At 48.0% G+C, this 17,542-nt stretch overlaps 1 protein-coding gene across 8 annotated transcripts in view; it reads right to left on the bottom strand.

The window, feature by feature from the left end:
* Positions 1–17,542, bottom strand: part of DGKI (diacylglycerol kinase iota) — a 376,642-nt gene that overhangs the window by 25,497 nt on the left and 333,603 nt on the right. For all 8 annotated transcript variants that reach the window (XM_088448828.1, XM_088448827.1, XM_088448831.1 and 5 more), the window contains 2 exons: positions 16,250–16,275; positions 11,818–11,855 (listed from right to left, as the gene is read on the bottom strand). In XM_088448828.1, coding sequence (XP_088304954.1) covers positions 11,818–11,855; positions 16,250–16,275 — 64 coding nt within the window. The remainder of the gene's footprint in view (positions 1–11,817; positions 11,856–16,249; positions 16,276–17,542) is intronic.

The raw sequence follows: 17,542 nt of genomic DNA, 5'->3' as shown, positions 1-17,542 counted from the left end.
AGAGGAGGACAGAGATGAGAGAGACGGGGAGGAGGACAGAGATGAGAGAGATGGGGAGGAGAGGAGGACAGAGATGAGACAGAGATGGAGGAGGACAGAGATGAGAGAGACGGGGAGGAGGACAGAGATGAGAGAGATGGGGAGGGGGACAGAGATGAGAGAGACGGAGAGGGGGACAGAGATGAAAGATAAGGGGGAGGGGGACAGAGATGAAAGAGACGGGAGGAGGACAAAGATGAGACAGAGATGGAGGAGGGCGGCAGAAATTACAGAGAGCTGGGGAGAGGGGGCAGAGATGAGATAGGGGAGGGGGACAGAGATGAGAGAGATGGAGGAGGAGGACAGAGATGAGAGAGAGATGGGAGAGTGGGACAGAGATGAGAGACGGGGGCGGGGGACAGATATGTGACAGAGGAAAAACACTATGACACTGGGCACCAAAGCTAGCGATTCTGCTATTGACAGGTCCATACTTCAAGTAATAAATAGTAAAATAAGGGCATGTGCACACTGTCTGAGGTCCATAATTTCCAGCTGAAAGGAACAATAATATCTCCCAAAAATCTTAATGTTGTCTTTGGAGAGATGGCGGTGCATTATTTCCATAGTACAAGGATGAAGGAAAGCAGAAAATGGCCTCCACTTCCCTCACCCTCATTGTGTTATATGCTCTGCAAAGATGGCTGGGTGCAATTCCCTGGCGTCTCTATGCAGGGACCAATGATAATAGACTATAGGAGAGGCTGAATAAACAGAGATTAATGACCATGCACAGATAGCATAATAAGAATTACATTCGGGCAATGGCAAAGGCATAGGATATGGATTTGCAGGATAAAATATGATTGTCAGCTAAGTACAATGGTTGGCTGGAAAAAGCAATAAACAGGGTAACGGAACCAGATACCAGCTCACACTGACCAGATGGTTTATCAGGTAACTGACGAACAATGGATATTGTTGATATCTATGTAATTGAAATGAAAATAAAATATACAGTGAAACTATATAATTGCCATAAGATGGCATTACAGGCCCCTATCGCCATTTCCCCTGGTTGGTACTTGTGTCTGGAAGGATTCCAAATAAACTACTTATTCTGAGATTCTCATAGGGAATGTTTGGACTTGTGACTGGAAATATGCAGCACATTACTCAGTATACCGTACAAGTGTGCAAACGAGAGAACAACGCTGTCCCCAGATCCTAGTTTGTGAGGGAACAAAATGTCATTTAGGGTACAATTCAGTTCCAAAGTCACACAGCTCCACTGAGGATACTGCTCTATTCCCATAGGAAAAGGTACATTTGCGATATAATTTTCATGGTATAAAGTTCTGTTCACCACAAAAGTCTATTTCCAGGAGATATTATGTCCCCCCCCCCGGGCAAGACAAGTCCATTACTAGGAGAAAGAGCCGCCATTAGGTTGTACCGTATTATTCCTAGCAGAGGGAGTTCCATTCAGGATGGGGTTTTATTCTCACAGGATAAAGTGACTTTCTCATGGGATACAGCTCCGATCACGACAAAAGTCCTTTTCCAGGATATATTGTCTCTTAGACAAGACCAGTGCCAGAAGACAGATCCGCTGAGGAGCCAGGTCTGCCCTTAGGCTGTACAGTGTTATACTAAGGATACAAGGTTCCATGCAGGATATAAGAGCATTCCAAAAGGCACATACAGTAAATTTAATCTTTACATTCAGGTGGGACACCGTCCAATTCCAGAGATAGAATTACATAAGAAGGACACTGTCGTTAACCACAGTTCCAAAGAGACTAACTGCTAAGCCATCACTTATCACAAGAACACGATTTGCCTCAGATCTCAGATTGGAAGGGAAGCACAAATAACAAATGGCAGATAGTTTAGGCAAAAAACTGTCATTACCGAGACACATTTAAAGGACAGACATCTCCTTAAGGACGGTCGATAGATATTTGTTACTGAAGTCCTTTACATTAATGAAACTTTTTCCTTCACCTTTATAGTAATCTTTCTTGAAGACCACGGCACACTTCAGAAGAAAATACTCTCCATCCTGACAACATAACCAGCATGAAATACTGAGATGCTTGATGCCCCAGAGAGAAGAAGAAAGTGTAAGAAAAGCCAACGAGAAGAACTAGCGGACTACACGTCAAAGTTCTTATCGTGTTTCCCATCAAGTGTCATCTTCAGCTGACACGGAAGACTGGAATCCATCAACAGAATGGGGTACACAATGGCGTCTCCTGGGGCAAGGCCACCCAGATCGTACACACGGCATTATGCAGCTTTGCGGTTAGAACTATAAGCAAGGGCAAACAAGGGACCAGAAATAAATTAAGTGGACTCAATAACCATCCACAACGATTTGGATCACAAAAATAAAGATCTTGCAAATCTGAATAAGAAAAACTTGGCTATGAAAACAAAAACAAAAATCAATATGAGAAGCTTCAACACAAGCTAAACGCTGACATATACATTAAGTTCCAAGAGGACATATGCCAGAAAAAGGATCTGGATAAATAAGTCAATCACAGAAGACGATCTGAGGTTAAACAAAGGCACGTGAAGTTTTAAATAGACTGGAAGAAACATACGCATCAGCAAACTCAAGGCTATTGTAGAACCGAATGCAAAATAAGCCTCCGCCTATTAATGGGGGACAAGTGCAATACAGAAGATGGGACGGGTACAGTTAAATGGGAGGTACCATCTATTTTATACTGTACATCCCAACTTTCCCAATTTAGGTGGTCCAGGCCCGGTTCTGGGGAAGTGCCCGACAGTTCGGACATTGGTCCTGGATGATGGGAATATTATGAATTACAGCCACCGTTTCAATGAATGCAATGTACTTTATTCACCGTACAGGACTACATGGCGCCCCAATATTCTAATCTTTAACTGCGTGTCACTTCCACCACCTCATCTATATCACACCTGCATAGTACAGGGACTCTCGTTAGCTCTTTAACCTGTAGGTCCCTGAGGCTGTAGAGTCCGAGTGACAGTTGGGCGGTCAATCTAAAGCCATTACCAGGTATGTGTCATTGATGACTCACATACTGTACAGCAAATAAGGATTGCAGTAATTTCATGCATGGGTCATTTACTTATATTTCATTATAAACATTGGTCATTATTTACTAACATTGGTGCAAACTGCCAATGCTGCAGTAAACTGTAGTGACCAGATTCATTACTATACATTTTCATGGACCAATCAAAGCTACTACCCGATTAAATGCTTTGGGATGCAGCCACTTTGCATATCTGCAGGATCGTTAATAAATAGCCCTATTGCTCTAGGCCTGGAAGGCTACAGATAATATGTAATGATCGGTAGAATATTGACTTGTGCTTTCAAACCTGATGATGCATTTCCCAGGTTGTTAGTAGCAATACGCTTTTAAAGAAGCCTCATAATAATTGTATGCCATTGATACATTTTTGTTATCTCCGAAAGCACCTTCTCTTTCTCCAAGATCCATAATGCAGCCTTTATAATTTATTATTAGCATTAAATATTCCCACAATGCGGATGGTGTGTGTGTGTGTCTTATAAAGAGGCACCGAGTCCAATACCTTAGTATTTATATTACACATAATTCTCTCTCTGGCTAAAAGAGATTCACATTCCATATATTACTGTATATGCATATAAATGATTTAGGGGTCTATTTACTAAGCAGTGTTAGGAGACAGAGTGAAAAGTGATAAGGTGCCAGCCAATCAGCTCCTAACTGTCATCTCACAGGCTGTGTTTGAAAAATGACAGGTGAGAGCTGATTGGCTGGCACCTTATCACTTTTCACTCTGTCTCCTACCACTGCTTAGTAAATAGACCCTTTATAGTTTTAAATGTAGAATGCTTATGCTTTGTTTTATAAAATGGCTATAGATTTGTTCAAAGGATGATAATAATGCTGGATTTATTTTCTAGTAAAAATGTAGAACCAATATTAATTAGAATGTAAGCTCTCACGAGCAGGGCCCTCGTCCCTCACGTGCTTCTCCTCTCCCTACTTATATTATCATTCACTCCTGACTCCTCAATTGGCACCTAACACTTGTGTTTGTGTTATGCAGCTATGTGTATAAACCATGTCCTTGTCCTGCATTGTTTTGTATTACTATAACTGTTTTTCTTGTATGCTCATTTATGTACTGTGTAAGGCGCTGCGGAACCTTTGTGGCTCCATATAAATAAAGGATAATAATAATAATAATTCTCTTTAGAAATATGGTTCTTTCTGTTGGAGATCTAAAGACCTGATTCAGTGATGAGCGCTAGTGCATTGCGCATTTCGCCGCTTAGCAAATGCAAAAATATGCTAATGCATCAGCCGACGGAGATTGTATGGAGACGCCCACCGAAGCCCTCGCAGCTGCCCGCAACTGCGTACACAAACGAGTGAGTCTATGGTCACTCAGAATGGCCCTGACACGTCCGCGTTTTGGCCGGAACTCCCATGTTCCCACCCACAAAAGTCTCCTCCTGTCAATCAACTGCCAGTTAGTCCTCACTGCCAGCTCAATCGCAATTCATTCACCGGGGACTTGCACAATTCGGCTGTGACCCATGCACAGATGATCACCAACAATCGCTCGACTGCGTGAAAATCGGCACAGCGTTCAGCTCTGAATTGGAGGAGGACACTTATACAGCTGCGGCTACTTGCGGAGTTGCAGCAGCGATAATACGGAAAAAAACTTGGTTCAGACCAATCAATGGCTGCCTCCACTCCATGGATGAACGTTAAACTGTCCAATAAACTGGTAACATGTCTAACTAGTAGTGGGTATTGCTTTAGTTGAATAGGAAGCGGCTTCCCTGCTCGCAAGAGATGATTAATTTATTAACACTGAGGCTACACGGACTGCAACAGGGTTGAAAGCTTTGTGAAAACAATTTTATTCCCGGACGAAATGGACATCGATAGCCTCTGCTACATTCAGTTTCACAAAACACGTCCGTAACACATATCTGGGAGACAGTTTTCCTGTAACCTTGACACAGTGTTGGGTTTGTATTTGTAGCGGCATTTCCAGGTACTGAGGTAATTTTCCTGTAATAATGACAAACTGGCACCTATCAGAACTGGCTTGATAAAGAGATAAATTAATTTATTACAACAATGGAGAAGTTTGTTCTCTTGATCTTCCCTGTGTAATATTTTTTTCTCCGCAGTAATTGTTACAGGGATTCCTGCTTTTCCAATAAATCTTACAATATCTTCTCATCTTTCCTCACAAAACTGGCCGGGCTCCCAGAATCCATCTGTTCCCGTCTGCTCGCTCCACGGCTGCACAATAAGCTTTTTCTTTTGCTCTTTTGGCTATAAATTCTCCTCTTTCCATCACTTTATCTCTGTAGACAAGTGCTTGGGGGTTTTAAAGTCACAGATCCATTTGCCTTGTTAATAGCCGAGCGGATCGGTGTATTCTGCGACAGCGGGCTGGATTTAGAGCGGTACGCAAACTCGATGGTTTGCACGCTACTCCGATGTTAGAAGATAGGCGCATGGGCAGGATCTGTACTGCAAGATCTCAAGCAGTTCCACAAGGCCGCAGTCTGATTGGCAGGCGGCATCCACATGTGAGTGAATGGTGGCGGCTCTCGTTCCTAAAAATGGGGGCTTGTCATCCCTGTTTGCTAGGAGTCCCGAGGCCAGGGCCTGCGTCGGAAGATGTTAACTGCAATCTAGCCACGGTTTAATGAGGTCATCTGCTGCGATGTCACATCGATACTATCGAAGGCAAAACATTAGTACATTATAGTGCAGGTGGCAAGGCTGGTTTATGGAGGCCGCCATTTTGGGATGAACCAATGTTCAGAGAAAAAATGCAATCTGTCCATTCACAAGGAATTGGTGACATTACCGGGGCATGAGGCATTCTGCCTCATACTTCGGAGATGGCAGTGGCTCACAGAATAGTTTGCTAGAATTTGTGTATATGTTGGTTCATTCCACAAAATGGCTGCCTTCTCTGTGTGTAAGTGACAGGAATGTGCACTTGTCACCTACACACAGTAAGATAGAGTTATTTCCTGGGCTGAACCAAGAGGATGTATAATTTACCAGGCATAGGCAACCTGTGGTATTCCAACTGTTGTGGAACTACACGTCCCAGCATGCCCTGCCACAGTTTTAGCATGCCCTAACACATAGCTCCCAATATTCGAGTTTCATAGGTCGGGACTTCCACGCGCCGAAGACGCGCACTCCCGAAAAGGGGGCGTGGCCAGTCCATAAAGGGGCATGGCCTAGCTACACGACCCCGTTTAGATCACTAATGGGCGTGTCCAGCATCTCCGAGATGCTGGGCTGCCCACGGGCTTCCTCCCCGCACTGTGAATAGATGCCGTGCGCACGCACAATCGCAGCACAAAGATGCAGACGTCCAGCACTGCATAATGCCGCCCCTCGCTAACGTCCGTACTGATGCGCAAGGCTGAGAAAACATCGGGAACATCCAGGAATATCGGAGCAGCACGCAGACTAAAGGTAGACATGACCCTGCCGCAGGAGTTGAGAGACTTCCTGCACGTGTCCGTCATCTCACTGGCTAATTTATGCACGCCCCTGTAACGGGGTGCGAACACACTGGCACGTCTGCGTTCGGCCGACCAATCCCCGTATCCACCCACAAACTTTACTTCCTGCCAATCACTTTTCCCTGGGACTGCGTATTCACTGCGCTCGCTTTGGCGGACCCAGTGAGTGGTTCGCACACGCGCATTGCAACCCATACACAGACTGCGAATATCGACTGATTGCGTGCGTCTGCATCCGTGCGTTCCTTGCTGAATCACGCCCTCTATCTTTAGTCTTTTTGTAATAGGGTGAGAGTTTAGATCAGGGATGAGGAACCTCAGGCCCGGGGGCCGTATAAGGCCCTCGGAGTCATTTGATCTGGCCCTCGGAGCTTTTCTCTGCTAGCCTCATCTGGCTAGCAGGGTGCCTAGAATAGCACCCTGCAGCCAGAATCTATGCAGAAGTGCCGCCAGGACGCTTCAGATCAGTGGCGGAACTACTGGCGGTGCAGCCGGTGCCTTGCACCGGGGCCCGACGTGGTACAGGGGCCCATAGCCTCCTGCACCTGACAGCACCCACCGCTGCACCGCCACCAGTCTCCCCCAGCAGGGCCGCCATCAGACTCTAGTCCCGGCCCTTACAGAGAGAGGGGTGCGGTAGAGACTAATTCCACTTCAGGTGCCCGGCAGCAGATCACATGCCGGCCGCGGGCCAATTACAGCTCGCGGACCGACAGCCACTCCTGATTGGCTACCGATCCGCAAGCTATGATTGGCTGCGGCTGTGGGCAGTCAGAGGGAGGCGGAGCCTAGGAGGCCTGGACCAATAAAGTTTTTCTTCAATGCAGTGCCGCGCGTGATGTCCCGCCGCTGGATGCAGAGAGGAGCCAAGACAGAGCCGTCGGAGAAGAGAGGAACAGCATAGGAGGCAGCAGGTAAGTGTTGGCTGGGGAGGAGAGCCATGGTATGGGCGGTGGTTGCGGAGGGGGGAGAGCTGGAGATAAAGACGTTGGGGGGGCTGGAGATGAAGATGCTGTGGCTGTGAGACTCAGAGGCTGGGTGCTCAGAGGCATGGGCTGGGGGCTGTGAGACACAGAGTCAGGTTGTGAGGCACAGGGTCTGGGGGCTGTGAAGCACAGGGTCTGGGGGCTGTGAAGCACAGGGTCTGGGGGCTGCGAGGCACAGGGCCTAGGGGCAGTGAGGCACAGGGTCTGGTGGCTGTGAGGCACAAAGGCTGAGGGTTATGAGGCTCCGGGAATTGCTGTAATCACCGGCGATTGTGGCCCTTCTCTGTGTGAAGTCACATGGAGGGAGCGTGGCCTCCACCGGGCCCGCAAATAATGTTATATATATCAAAATGGCCCTCGGCAGAAAAAAGGTTCCCCACCCCTGGTTTAGATAATGTGGGCTCTATTTATTAACATTATTTTTACTAAAATAAAGTGAAAAAGGGTGTTTTCACACCCTTTTCACATTATTTTAGTTTCACCTGTATTTATTACAGGGCAATTGGAGTAGAATTAGTAAAATTCTACTCCAACCCCCAGTATCACTTATTTTTAGTAAAGCAGATCGCATTTCCCATAATTGTAATGGGAAATGTGATCTGTGTGCAAGTTACTAAAAATAAATTGTAAAAAAATACCGGGGGAAGCCCTGTGATAATAACGCCACCTGGAGGTGGCGTTATCCAGGGTCTCCCCCCGGTTACCGGGCTCCCACTCTGCTCTAACGGGGAGAGCAGAGGCGGGAGCCGGTACCAGTAATCAGCTGTGTGGTCTAAATAGACCGCAAGCTGATTGCTGTAAAAAAAAGAAAAAAAAAATTAAACATTTTTTTTTTCACTTACCTGAATCCAGGGACCGGTGATCGGGCCTCCGGTGATGGCTCCTCTCCGGTCAGCTGGTCTCCCACAGTGCACTGGGGCCCGGTCATCAGGTGATCGGGCCCCAGTGCAGTATGGGAGATCACCTGATCGGGAAGCCCGGAGAAGACCACCGGAGGCCAGGAGGATGCAGGTAAGTGTAATGAAGGGAGGGGGGTCGCGGGGGGGGGAGAGGGGGGGTCGCGGGGGTCCGCGATCGCAGGGGGCGGGGCTTAGCGCCGGGGGCGGGGCTTAGCGTCGGTGGGGGGGTAGTAGCGGTGGTCGGTCGGCGCATGCGCGGGCTCTTAGTTGCGGTATTTTTTCCGAAAATACCGCGAATAGAGTGCGGATGGGATCCGCAGGGACAGAGGTTTATTGAAGCTCTGTCCCTGCAAGGGATTTATAGTAAATCCCTGTGATATTACCTGAATTCGCAATGCGAATTCACTCGGTAATATCACACTACAATCCGCATTCAATATGCGGATTGTAGTAAATAGAGCCCTGTGAGAGTTTAGCAGTAATCTCTCATATTGGTCGAGTTTGATCTTAAAAACGGGAAAAGATTTGGATGAGAATTTAAATCCTGGGAGTTTGCCTGTTCTCGGACTCTATTACATTGGTCGTGTTTAAAAAGTGTCAGTGTTTACTGCTAATCTCTCACATTTTCTAAACTCTCACCCTATTACATTTGGCCCAAAGACTTTTGTCGGACTGTACAAATATCTTTGCGATCGGCCCACCTCCTATGCGTACTCTTGGTCAGGTAATCATCATCATCGCCGGTCCAGACTTGCGCTACACTGCACTTTGCATATATGTCATGGCGCCATGTGACAGCCCAGTTCTGCCTCTTTCGTTCCAAGTGGAGATGCCAGGGAAATGTGTACATCATTCGCAGTGCGAATACACACAAGATATATGCTCCGCAAGCAGGCTCTGCGTCAGCCCTTTGTCTTTAGGACCATGGAAGGATATAATAATATAATAAGAAGAGAAACCGAAAGAGTAAATAAGAAAAGAGGTGTTTTAAACCTCCAGGATGGGGGCCGGCATGTATGCAAATGACTGGTGGGAGTTAGCCTATGGCAGTCAGGGGCGGGTTTGCAACAGGAACTTTATATAATGGGCTTGAAGTGTGGGCTTAACCCTCTTTGTTCCAGATTTCCCGCCCTCCCTCCCCTATAAATGTTGTATGTGGTGGGTTTGTCTTGTCACCCAGTCCAGGATGCAATTATGATTTAAGGGCGCTCCCTTTGTTGACTGGTAGCTGGCTGTACCAACCTAACGGGGGGCAGTATCACCACCTAAACGGGTGGGAAGTCAAGATGGGGGTGGGCGTTACCTTTTGTTGTTGACATGATTTACATGGTTATGTGTATGCACTCTGGGCGATCTACGCCTGCTATGCCTTTTGTTGTTTGTGTGTTGGCATAGCAGATTTGGCTGATTTCTGGCCGTCCTTTCTTTGCCACCATACAACCTTAAATAAATAATAAATAATAATAATTTATTTTGCTCCAATAAATCGCCATCAAGTTATCTGCCAAATGCACGTCTCAGTGTCTTTATTTTAAGTTAGTATGATAAGTGGTTTTCACACATGACAACACCTCATCCGATAGAAGGTTTAGCGTCTGTGTCTGAATTAGCCTATAATAAGACAATACAGTACCAACTTGCACTAAGCGGAGTATTTAATGCACTTACATGTAGTTTAAAAATGACACGTTCAGAAAAGATATAATAACACTTACACTTATATCTGTGCATGTATATAAAGATGACTTTTTATGCTGGAACAAACATAATTACACAGTGATTTACAGAAACTTCAAATATTCACCTCAGTCCAATCCCCAACTGGATATTACAGTCTGTTCTCTACCCTACAAACACACTCACTAGTGTCAATTCTGCCCCAAAGCCAATGGGCCAGTGTGTCTTTAGGATTGTGGGTGAAAACCAGTGCACTCTAGGAAACCCATATGTATATGGGGCTAGAGTGCATGAAGCATGAAACTCTGGAGCATCGGACAAAGGGCCTGATTCAGACACGGACGCAATGCAGATGAAAATGGAGTTCAGCGATTAGCGGTGATCTGATCATGCGTCAAGTTTCATTACCGATGTCGCTCGCAGTGAGGGTTTATTCGCAAAGTGATTGAAAGCGAGGGACCATTTTTGGGCAGCAACTGGGAGGTGGCGACTGAAACGCAGACATGATGCAACCGTTTTCGGGGCGCGTTGGTCTCCGACTGTGATCCCGTGCGCCGTGAAAATGGCTCCGGCATCTCAGTTCCCGCGGTCACCCTGTGCGACCATATGGTTACTCAGGAGGCCCATTATCGATGTGTGCAGTTGCTTGGGCTTGCAGAGCTGCTGGTGGGCGTCTCAATACAAATCCAGATGGCTGCGAAATTGGCATATTTTTGCACAACCCGCTTTGTACAAATTTGCACCAGCAGCGGCAGCATTAGGGTCCATCTCTCAATCAGGCCTAGGGGTAAATGTACTAAAGTGAGAGTTTTTAGAAGTGAGTTTTAGAAGAGATGTTGAACATAGCAACCAATCAGATTCTACTTAACATTTTACTAGCACCTTCTACACCAGTGGTGGGGAACCTTTTTTCTGCCGAGGGCCCTATTTATATATATAACATTAGTTGCGGGCCCAGTCCAGGCCACGCCCACTCATTGTGATGTCACACGGGGGTGGGGCCACAATCGCCAGTGATTACAGCAATGCCCGGAGCATCCTGAGGATGCTCTGGGGAGCTGTAAGGGCAGCAGTGTGACAATCTGAAGTGTCCTAAGGACGCTCCAGGCGGCACTACTGCATAGATTATGGCTGCAGGGTGTCATTCTAGGCACCCTGCTAGCCAGATGAGGCTAGCAGAAAAAAGCTCTAAGGGCCAGACCAGATGATTCCGAGGGCCTTATAATGCCCCCGGGCCTGAGGTTCCCATACCTATTCTAGAAGATAATAGTTAGAATATGATTGGTTGCTATGGGCAACATCTCTTTTAAAACTCACTTCCAAAAACTCTCACTTTAGTAAATTCACCCCCTAGAGTCTTGTCCACCACTACCCACCAGGCATAAGCAGAGCGACTTTCATATATATATATATATATATATATATATATATATATATATATATATATATGTGTGTGTGTATATATATATATATATATACACACATATATATATATATATATATATATATATATTATATATATAATATATATGTGTGTATATATATATATATATATATATATATACACATACATACACACATACATACATACACACACATATATATAGAGTTAAATGTCCAGCATTCAACACACGGTTATATTATTTTGTAGACTGCTTTCTGTCTGCACATTTGAAGCAGCTAATGGGCAATAAATTCTTACCTTGTCCAGGTCGCCATCGAGCACTGCAGCTACAAGAACTGTAATAAATGAAGAACATGGACATTAGCTAAACCCTTAACGCATGGCCTCAGTATTATTCTGCACATCAGAAAGTTTTAGGAGTTTTAGGTACAGGGTAGTCGGCCATTTTGCTGCAGCATAAAGGTTAATTTATGCTGTGACTTTTGCATTTCACAGCCCCAAATTTTTCCTACATCCATGCTTGTCAGACTTCCACGTGTACAATAGTGGCTGCACATACGTGCACTGTGGCCCTGTTATGGAAGTGGAAGGGAATCCATTTCCTGAGACGACTATGGCTCCGAGGCAAGTACAAACACATTCATTGTTTTCTGCCTGCCAGCGTAGGACAGGGGTGCAGTGTCCATTTCACTCACAGCTGTGGCAGCCATTTTGCCTGAACCAAGTGCAGCAATCAATAAACTAGGAGTGGGTGTCATCCCTGAGGCACAAAATGGCATACCAGGTACAAAATGTCTGACACAAAATAGTTTAACCAATTGCCAATCAGCATCAGTTTCTTCACTGGTTTATTGATACTATAGGCTGAATCCATGAGTATTGGTTGGTGTGGCTCTCAAAATGGCCACCTCTACAGAGCGTTGACAATAGCAGCTAATTAAATCATTTCATTATTTAATGGCTGAAATTTCTATAACTGCAGCTAAATTGGCTAAATGATGCATTAAATATACGGTGAGTGAAGAGGTGTTTGTAATCCGGACTTGTTTGTCAGCTGTATTTTCTTTCCCCCTGCTGCATTGCAGAGCCCTAGTCGCTCACTCACCACCAGCAGCAAACAAGATCTTATACCAAGATTTTTGCTGCAGTCTCCCATATTGATGGATCCTACTGTACTTGAAAGGTATTTATGGGTTGATGCAATTACGCCAAAACAAACACAATGCCGTGAGCTGTGCGAGAGCTGCTGTCATTGGACAAATGGTTGTGCAGCCGTAAATCATTCGTCTAAGATGGACGAAACATTAAAACTTCCTAGCGTTGCTTAGCGGACTGTGCAGGAGTGGACTCTGCTAATTCAGCAGCCGATGAGAACAGAATTTATTTACTTCTCCTACTGTAATTTATTTACTTTTGTGCCCCAGGAGGCGCAGGCTGCAAAATCACTGGCTTCACAGGGAGCATAAGACTGTGTGTTTCTTAGGAGCTTTGCTCAGCTGCATAATGCATGACAAGTCCTGTGAATATCGATGCATTTTGCAACGCTAGGCTAAACCTTTTATTGTGTAGTGTTACACTGCCCCCTGTGGTAGTCAGGAGATTTACTTCTTCATTGCTACACAGCTTTCCCCAGATATGTGCCAGATTGGACTACTACGGCAAGTTTAAAGAACGTATTACAGACTTATGAGTCTGTGGGGCGTATTCATCATCGGAGGCCGTATGGCCTCTGATGACTAAGTATTGTTCTCTCTGCGAGGTATACTTAAGTATCCAACTCGCAGCGGGGGATAGTTTACACCGGAGCAGTCCATCACTGCTCTGGGGCGGGGACAGCTGCTCCGAAAAGCAGCTGTCCCCTCGGTTAGTATCGCAGCTACAGAAGTAGCTGCGTTACTTACCTCTCCTCCGAGGTCACGCCTGCGCACTATCGCCGGGGAGTCAGTGAAAAGGCGGAGGAGGGATCCGCTCGGAGCCTATCCTATTAGCCCTGAAGTGTCGCCCGATGCCGGCACTTATCGTGGATATTTTACGGGACCTCATGTGTCCTGAAAAATAATCCATGATAAGTGCCGTTTTTTCACCACCGAAATGGCGAAAACACATAGGACCCGCAATAAACTCGCGGGTCCTATGTGTTTTCGGGAGAATTATACCATTATTTCGCCCGAAATAATAGGATAGGGTGAAAAAATCCCAGTTTTTTGCAGATCGCGGGCTATCCATTAGCGGCCGAACTATGTTTGGGGCTAATTGGATACCGCCATTAGTTGTAATGTTCAGATATATTTAATTTAGCATTTAAAAACAAATATGTCATGGTAGTAGTCTTGCGAGAGCAAGTTAGACTTCTTTATGAGTAATTATGTCCTGGACAATGATTACTGATCCGCAGGTCATGCACGGATTTGTGCTGTCGTTTATATTGGCTATGGCAGCACCTATTGGCAAAGGGGAGCTATCATCCAAGATTTGTCTACGTCGTAGCCTCACGCTGAAAGGAGACATCTCATGAGATATCTGAATTGCAGAGACAACCAGGAGTGGGGGGTCCCATGAAGTCCTGCAGCTACCTGTGGCTACTCTGCACTGGCTGCGGCTATGACAGGTGCCCCCAGGTGTGGGGTCCCAGGAAGTCCTGCAGCTACCTGTGGCTACTCTGCACTAGCTGCGGCTATGACATGTGCCCCCAGGTGTGGGGTCCCATGAAGTGCTGCAGCTACCTGTGGCTACTCTGCACTGGCTGCGGCTATGACATGTGTCCCCAGGTGTGGGGTCCCATGAAGTGCTGCAGCTACCTGTGGCTACTCTGCACTGGCTGCGGCTATGACAGGTGCCCCCAGGTGTGGAGTCCCATGAAGTGCTGCAGCTACCTGTGGCTACTCTGCACTGGCTGCGGCTATGACAGGTGCCCCCAGGTGTGGGGTCCCATGAAGTCCTGCAGCTACCTGTGGCTACTCTGCACTGGCTGCGGCTATGACAGGTGCCCCCAGGTGTGGGATCCCATGAAGTCCTGCAGCTACCTGTGGCTACCCTGCACTGGCTGCGGCTATGACAGGTGCCCCCAGGTGTGGGGTCCCATGAAGTCCTGCAGCTACCTGTGGCTACCCTGCACTGGCTGCGGCTATGACAGGTGCCCCCAGGTGTGGGGTCCCATGATGTCCTGCAGCTACTCTGCACTGGCTGCGGCTATGACAGGTGCCCCCAGGTGTGGGGTCCATGAAGTCCTGCAGCTACCTGTGGCTACCCTGCACTGGCTGCGGCTATGACAGGTGCCCCCAGGTGTGGGGTCCCATGAAGTCCTGCAGCTACCTGTGGCTACTCTGCACTGGCTGCGGCTATGACAGGTGCCCCCAGCTGTGGGGTCCCATGAAGTCCTGCAGCTACCTGTGGCTACTCTGCACTGGCTGCGGCTATGACAGGTGCCCCCAGGTGTGAGGTCCCATGAAGTCCTGCAGCTACCTGTGGCTACTCTGCACTGGCTGCTGCTATGACAGGTGCCCCCAGGTGTGGGGTCCCATGAAGTGCTGCAGTTACCTGTGGCTACTCTGCACTGGCTGCGGCTATGACAGGTGCCCCAGGTGTGGGGTCCCATGAAGTCCTGCAGCTACCTGTGGCTACTCTGCACTAGCTGCGGCTATGACAGGTGCCCCCAGGTGTGGGGTCCCAGGAAGTCCTGCAGCTACCTGTGGCTACTCTGCACTGGCTGCAGCTATGACAGGTGCTCCAGGTGTGGGGTCCCAGGAAGTCCTGCAGCTACCTGTGGCTACTCTGCACTGGCTGCGGCTATGACAGGTGCCCCAGGTGTGGGGTCCCAGGAAGTCCTGCAGCTACCTGTGGCTACTCTGCACTGGCTGCGGCTATGACACGTGCCTCCAGGTGTGGGGTCCCAGGAAGTCCTGCAGCTACCTGTGGCTACTCTGCACTGGCTGCGGCTATGACAGGTGCCCCCAGGTGTGGGGTCCCATGAAGTGCTGCAGCTACCTGTGGCTACTCTGCACTGGCTGCGGCTATGACAGGTGCCCCCAGGTGTGGGGTCCCAGGAAGTCCTGCAGCTACCTGTGGCTACTCTGCACTGGCTGCGGCTATGACAGGTGCCCCCAGGTGTGGGGTCCCATGAAGTCCTGCAGCTACCTGTGGCTGCTCTGCACTGGCTGCGGCTATGACAGGTGCCCCCAGCTGTGGGGTCCCATGAAGTCCTGCAGCTACCTGTGGCTGCTCTGCACTGGCTGCGGCTATGACAGGTGCCCCCAGGTGTGAGGTCCCATGAAGTCCTGCAGCTACCTGTGGCTACTCTGCACTGGCTGCGGCTATGACAGGTGCCCCCAGGTGTGGGGTCCCATGAAGTGCTGCAGTTACCTGTGGCTACTCTGCACTGGCTGCGGCTATGACAGGTGCCCCAGGTGTGGGGTCCCAGGAAGTCCTGCAGCTACCTGTGGCTACTCTGCACTGGCTGCGGCTATGACAGGTACCGCCAGGTGTGGGGTCCCAGGAAGTCCTGCAGCTACCTGTGGCTACTCTGCACTGGCTGCGGCTATGACAGGTGCCCCCAGGTGTGGGGTCCCAGGAAGTCCTGCAGCTACCTGTGGCTACTCTGCACTGGCTGTGCTATGACAGGTGCCCCCAGCTTATTAGAATCACATCGACCGGGAGGTGAAGGCCGGGAACCAGTCTAAAGTCACAATGCAATGGCTGAGAATGTACAGACAGGAACAGCGCCGTGTCTCACCTTGTTCTTCCGCTGAGACTGGGGATCTGAAATAAGAAACAAAGGGAGAATTCAGACATTTGTTTTTTATATGAATGACCCACATACAGCCAACATGGGTGGGAAATAATAACTCACAGCTTATTCCAATATGAAGCCGAATTCTGATCGGAAAGGGCTCATTAGCCAAACATGATGGAGGAGCCTGGTATGGGGGGCTGACAGGAGACCGATTGGCTGAGGAATGTATGCATGGCTCCTGCTGTCATGGAGCTAACGTTTAAAGGGAATTTATTACAGAAAAATGTACATACTGTATACAATAACATGCAAACATGGCCTTGTGCAGCATGACGCTGGGATCCTGCGAGGACGAGAGGTCATTCCGGTCCTTAAAAGCAATTAAAAGGACTAACTTAAAAGCAAAACCGTATAAATAAAATGTAAAAGTGTGTATTAAATTAGTAGACGGTGGAGCCCCAGTGAAATGGTAACGTCAAGATTATGGTCCGCTGACTTTCATGCTATAAGGAGTAGGTAATGCAGGCAGATAATATGGACAAGCAGGGCCGGCGCAATGGGCGGGCCTGCCAGGGCACAGCTAAGAGGTGGTTCTGGGGTGGACCAGTTGGCGGCAGGCATAAATTACAATTAAATTGAGACGGATCTGCGATCTGGCAAATGGGTAGCCCAGACTCCTGTCCACCCATTAGCCAGATTGCCGATCCGTCTGAATTTAAATGTAATTTAGGTCTGCGGCCGTACGGTCAGGAACTGATTTCACTGCCTGGCACTGCCCGCCCCTGAGTGGGAGGAGCTAGTTCGTTCCCCTGCCTAGTTAAGTTTTTCTACGTAGCTCCTCTGCCAGCAATAGCATGCAGACTGGCAGTTGACACGTGCGCCGTACGAGATGACGTCACACCGTGCACATCCGCTCTCTCTGTGTGTGGTGTGCTGTGCCCAAGAACAGGAGCAAAGGAGGATCTGCCTCAGCTGCGCACCGCAACGCCGACAGTGACTGGAAGAGAGAGAGACACAGTGGCAGCTTCCTGTCCCCAACGTAGATGAGGAGGGCACACATTTATAGCTTGCAGGGGGCACCCAGCACCCTGGCCCTGTGGACAAGTCTTCTTATTAAACTCTTATAATACCATAATTGTCTTCCAGTCATTCCGCAACTCCACTAAAAATTGCTCTAAAGCAACTGGTGTTAAAACTTGGCTTCCGCACAGGTACCCCCAGCATCCCCCTCCCCATTACATTGTGTGGCAGTGCTCCTCACAGTGAACAGAGTAAATCCAGCTAGGAGGAGAA

The sequence above is a fragment of the Taudactylus pleione genome, unplaced genomic scaffold, assembly GCF_031769625.1.
Source record: "Taudactylus pleione unplaced genomic scaffold, aTauple2 ptg000465l, whole genome shotgun sequence".
In the NCBI taxonomy this organism is placed as follows: Eukaryota; Metazoa; Chordata; class Amphibia; order Anura; family Myobatrachidae; genus Taudactylus; species Taudactylus pleione.
The sequence above is the reverse complement of the archived record's forward strand: the minus strand, read 5'-3'. Positions and strand labels throughout refer to the sequence as shown.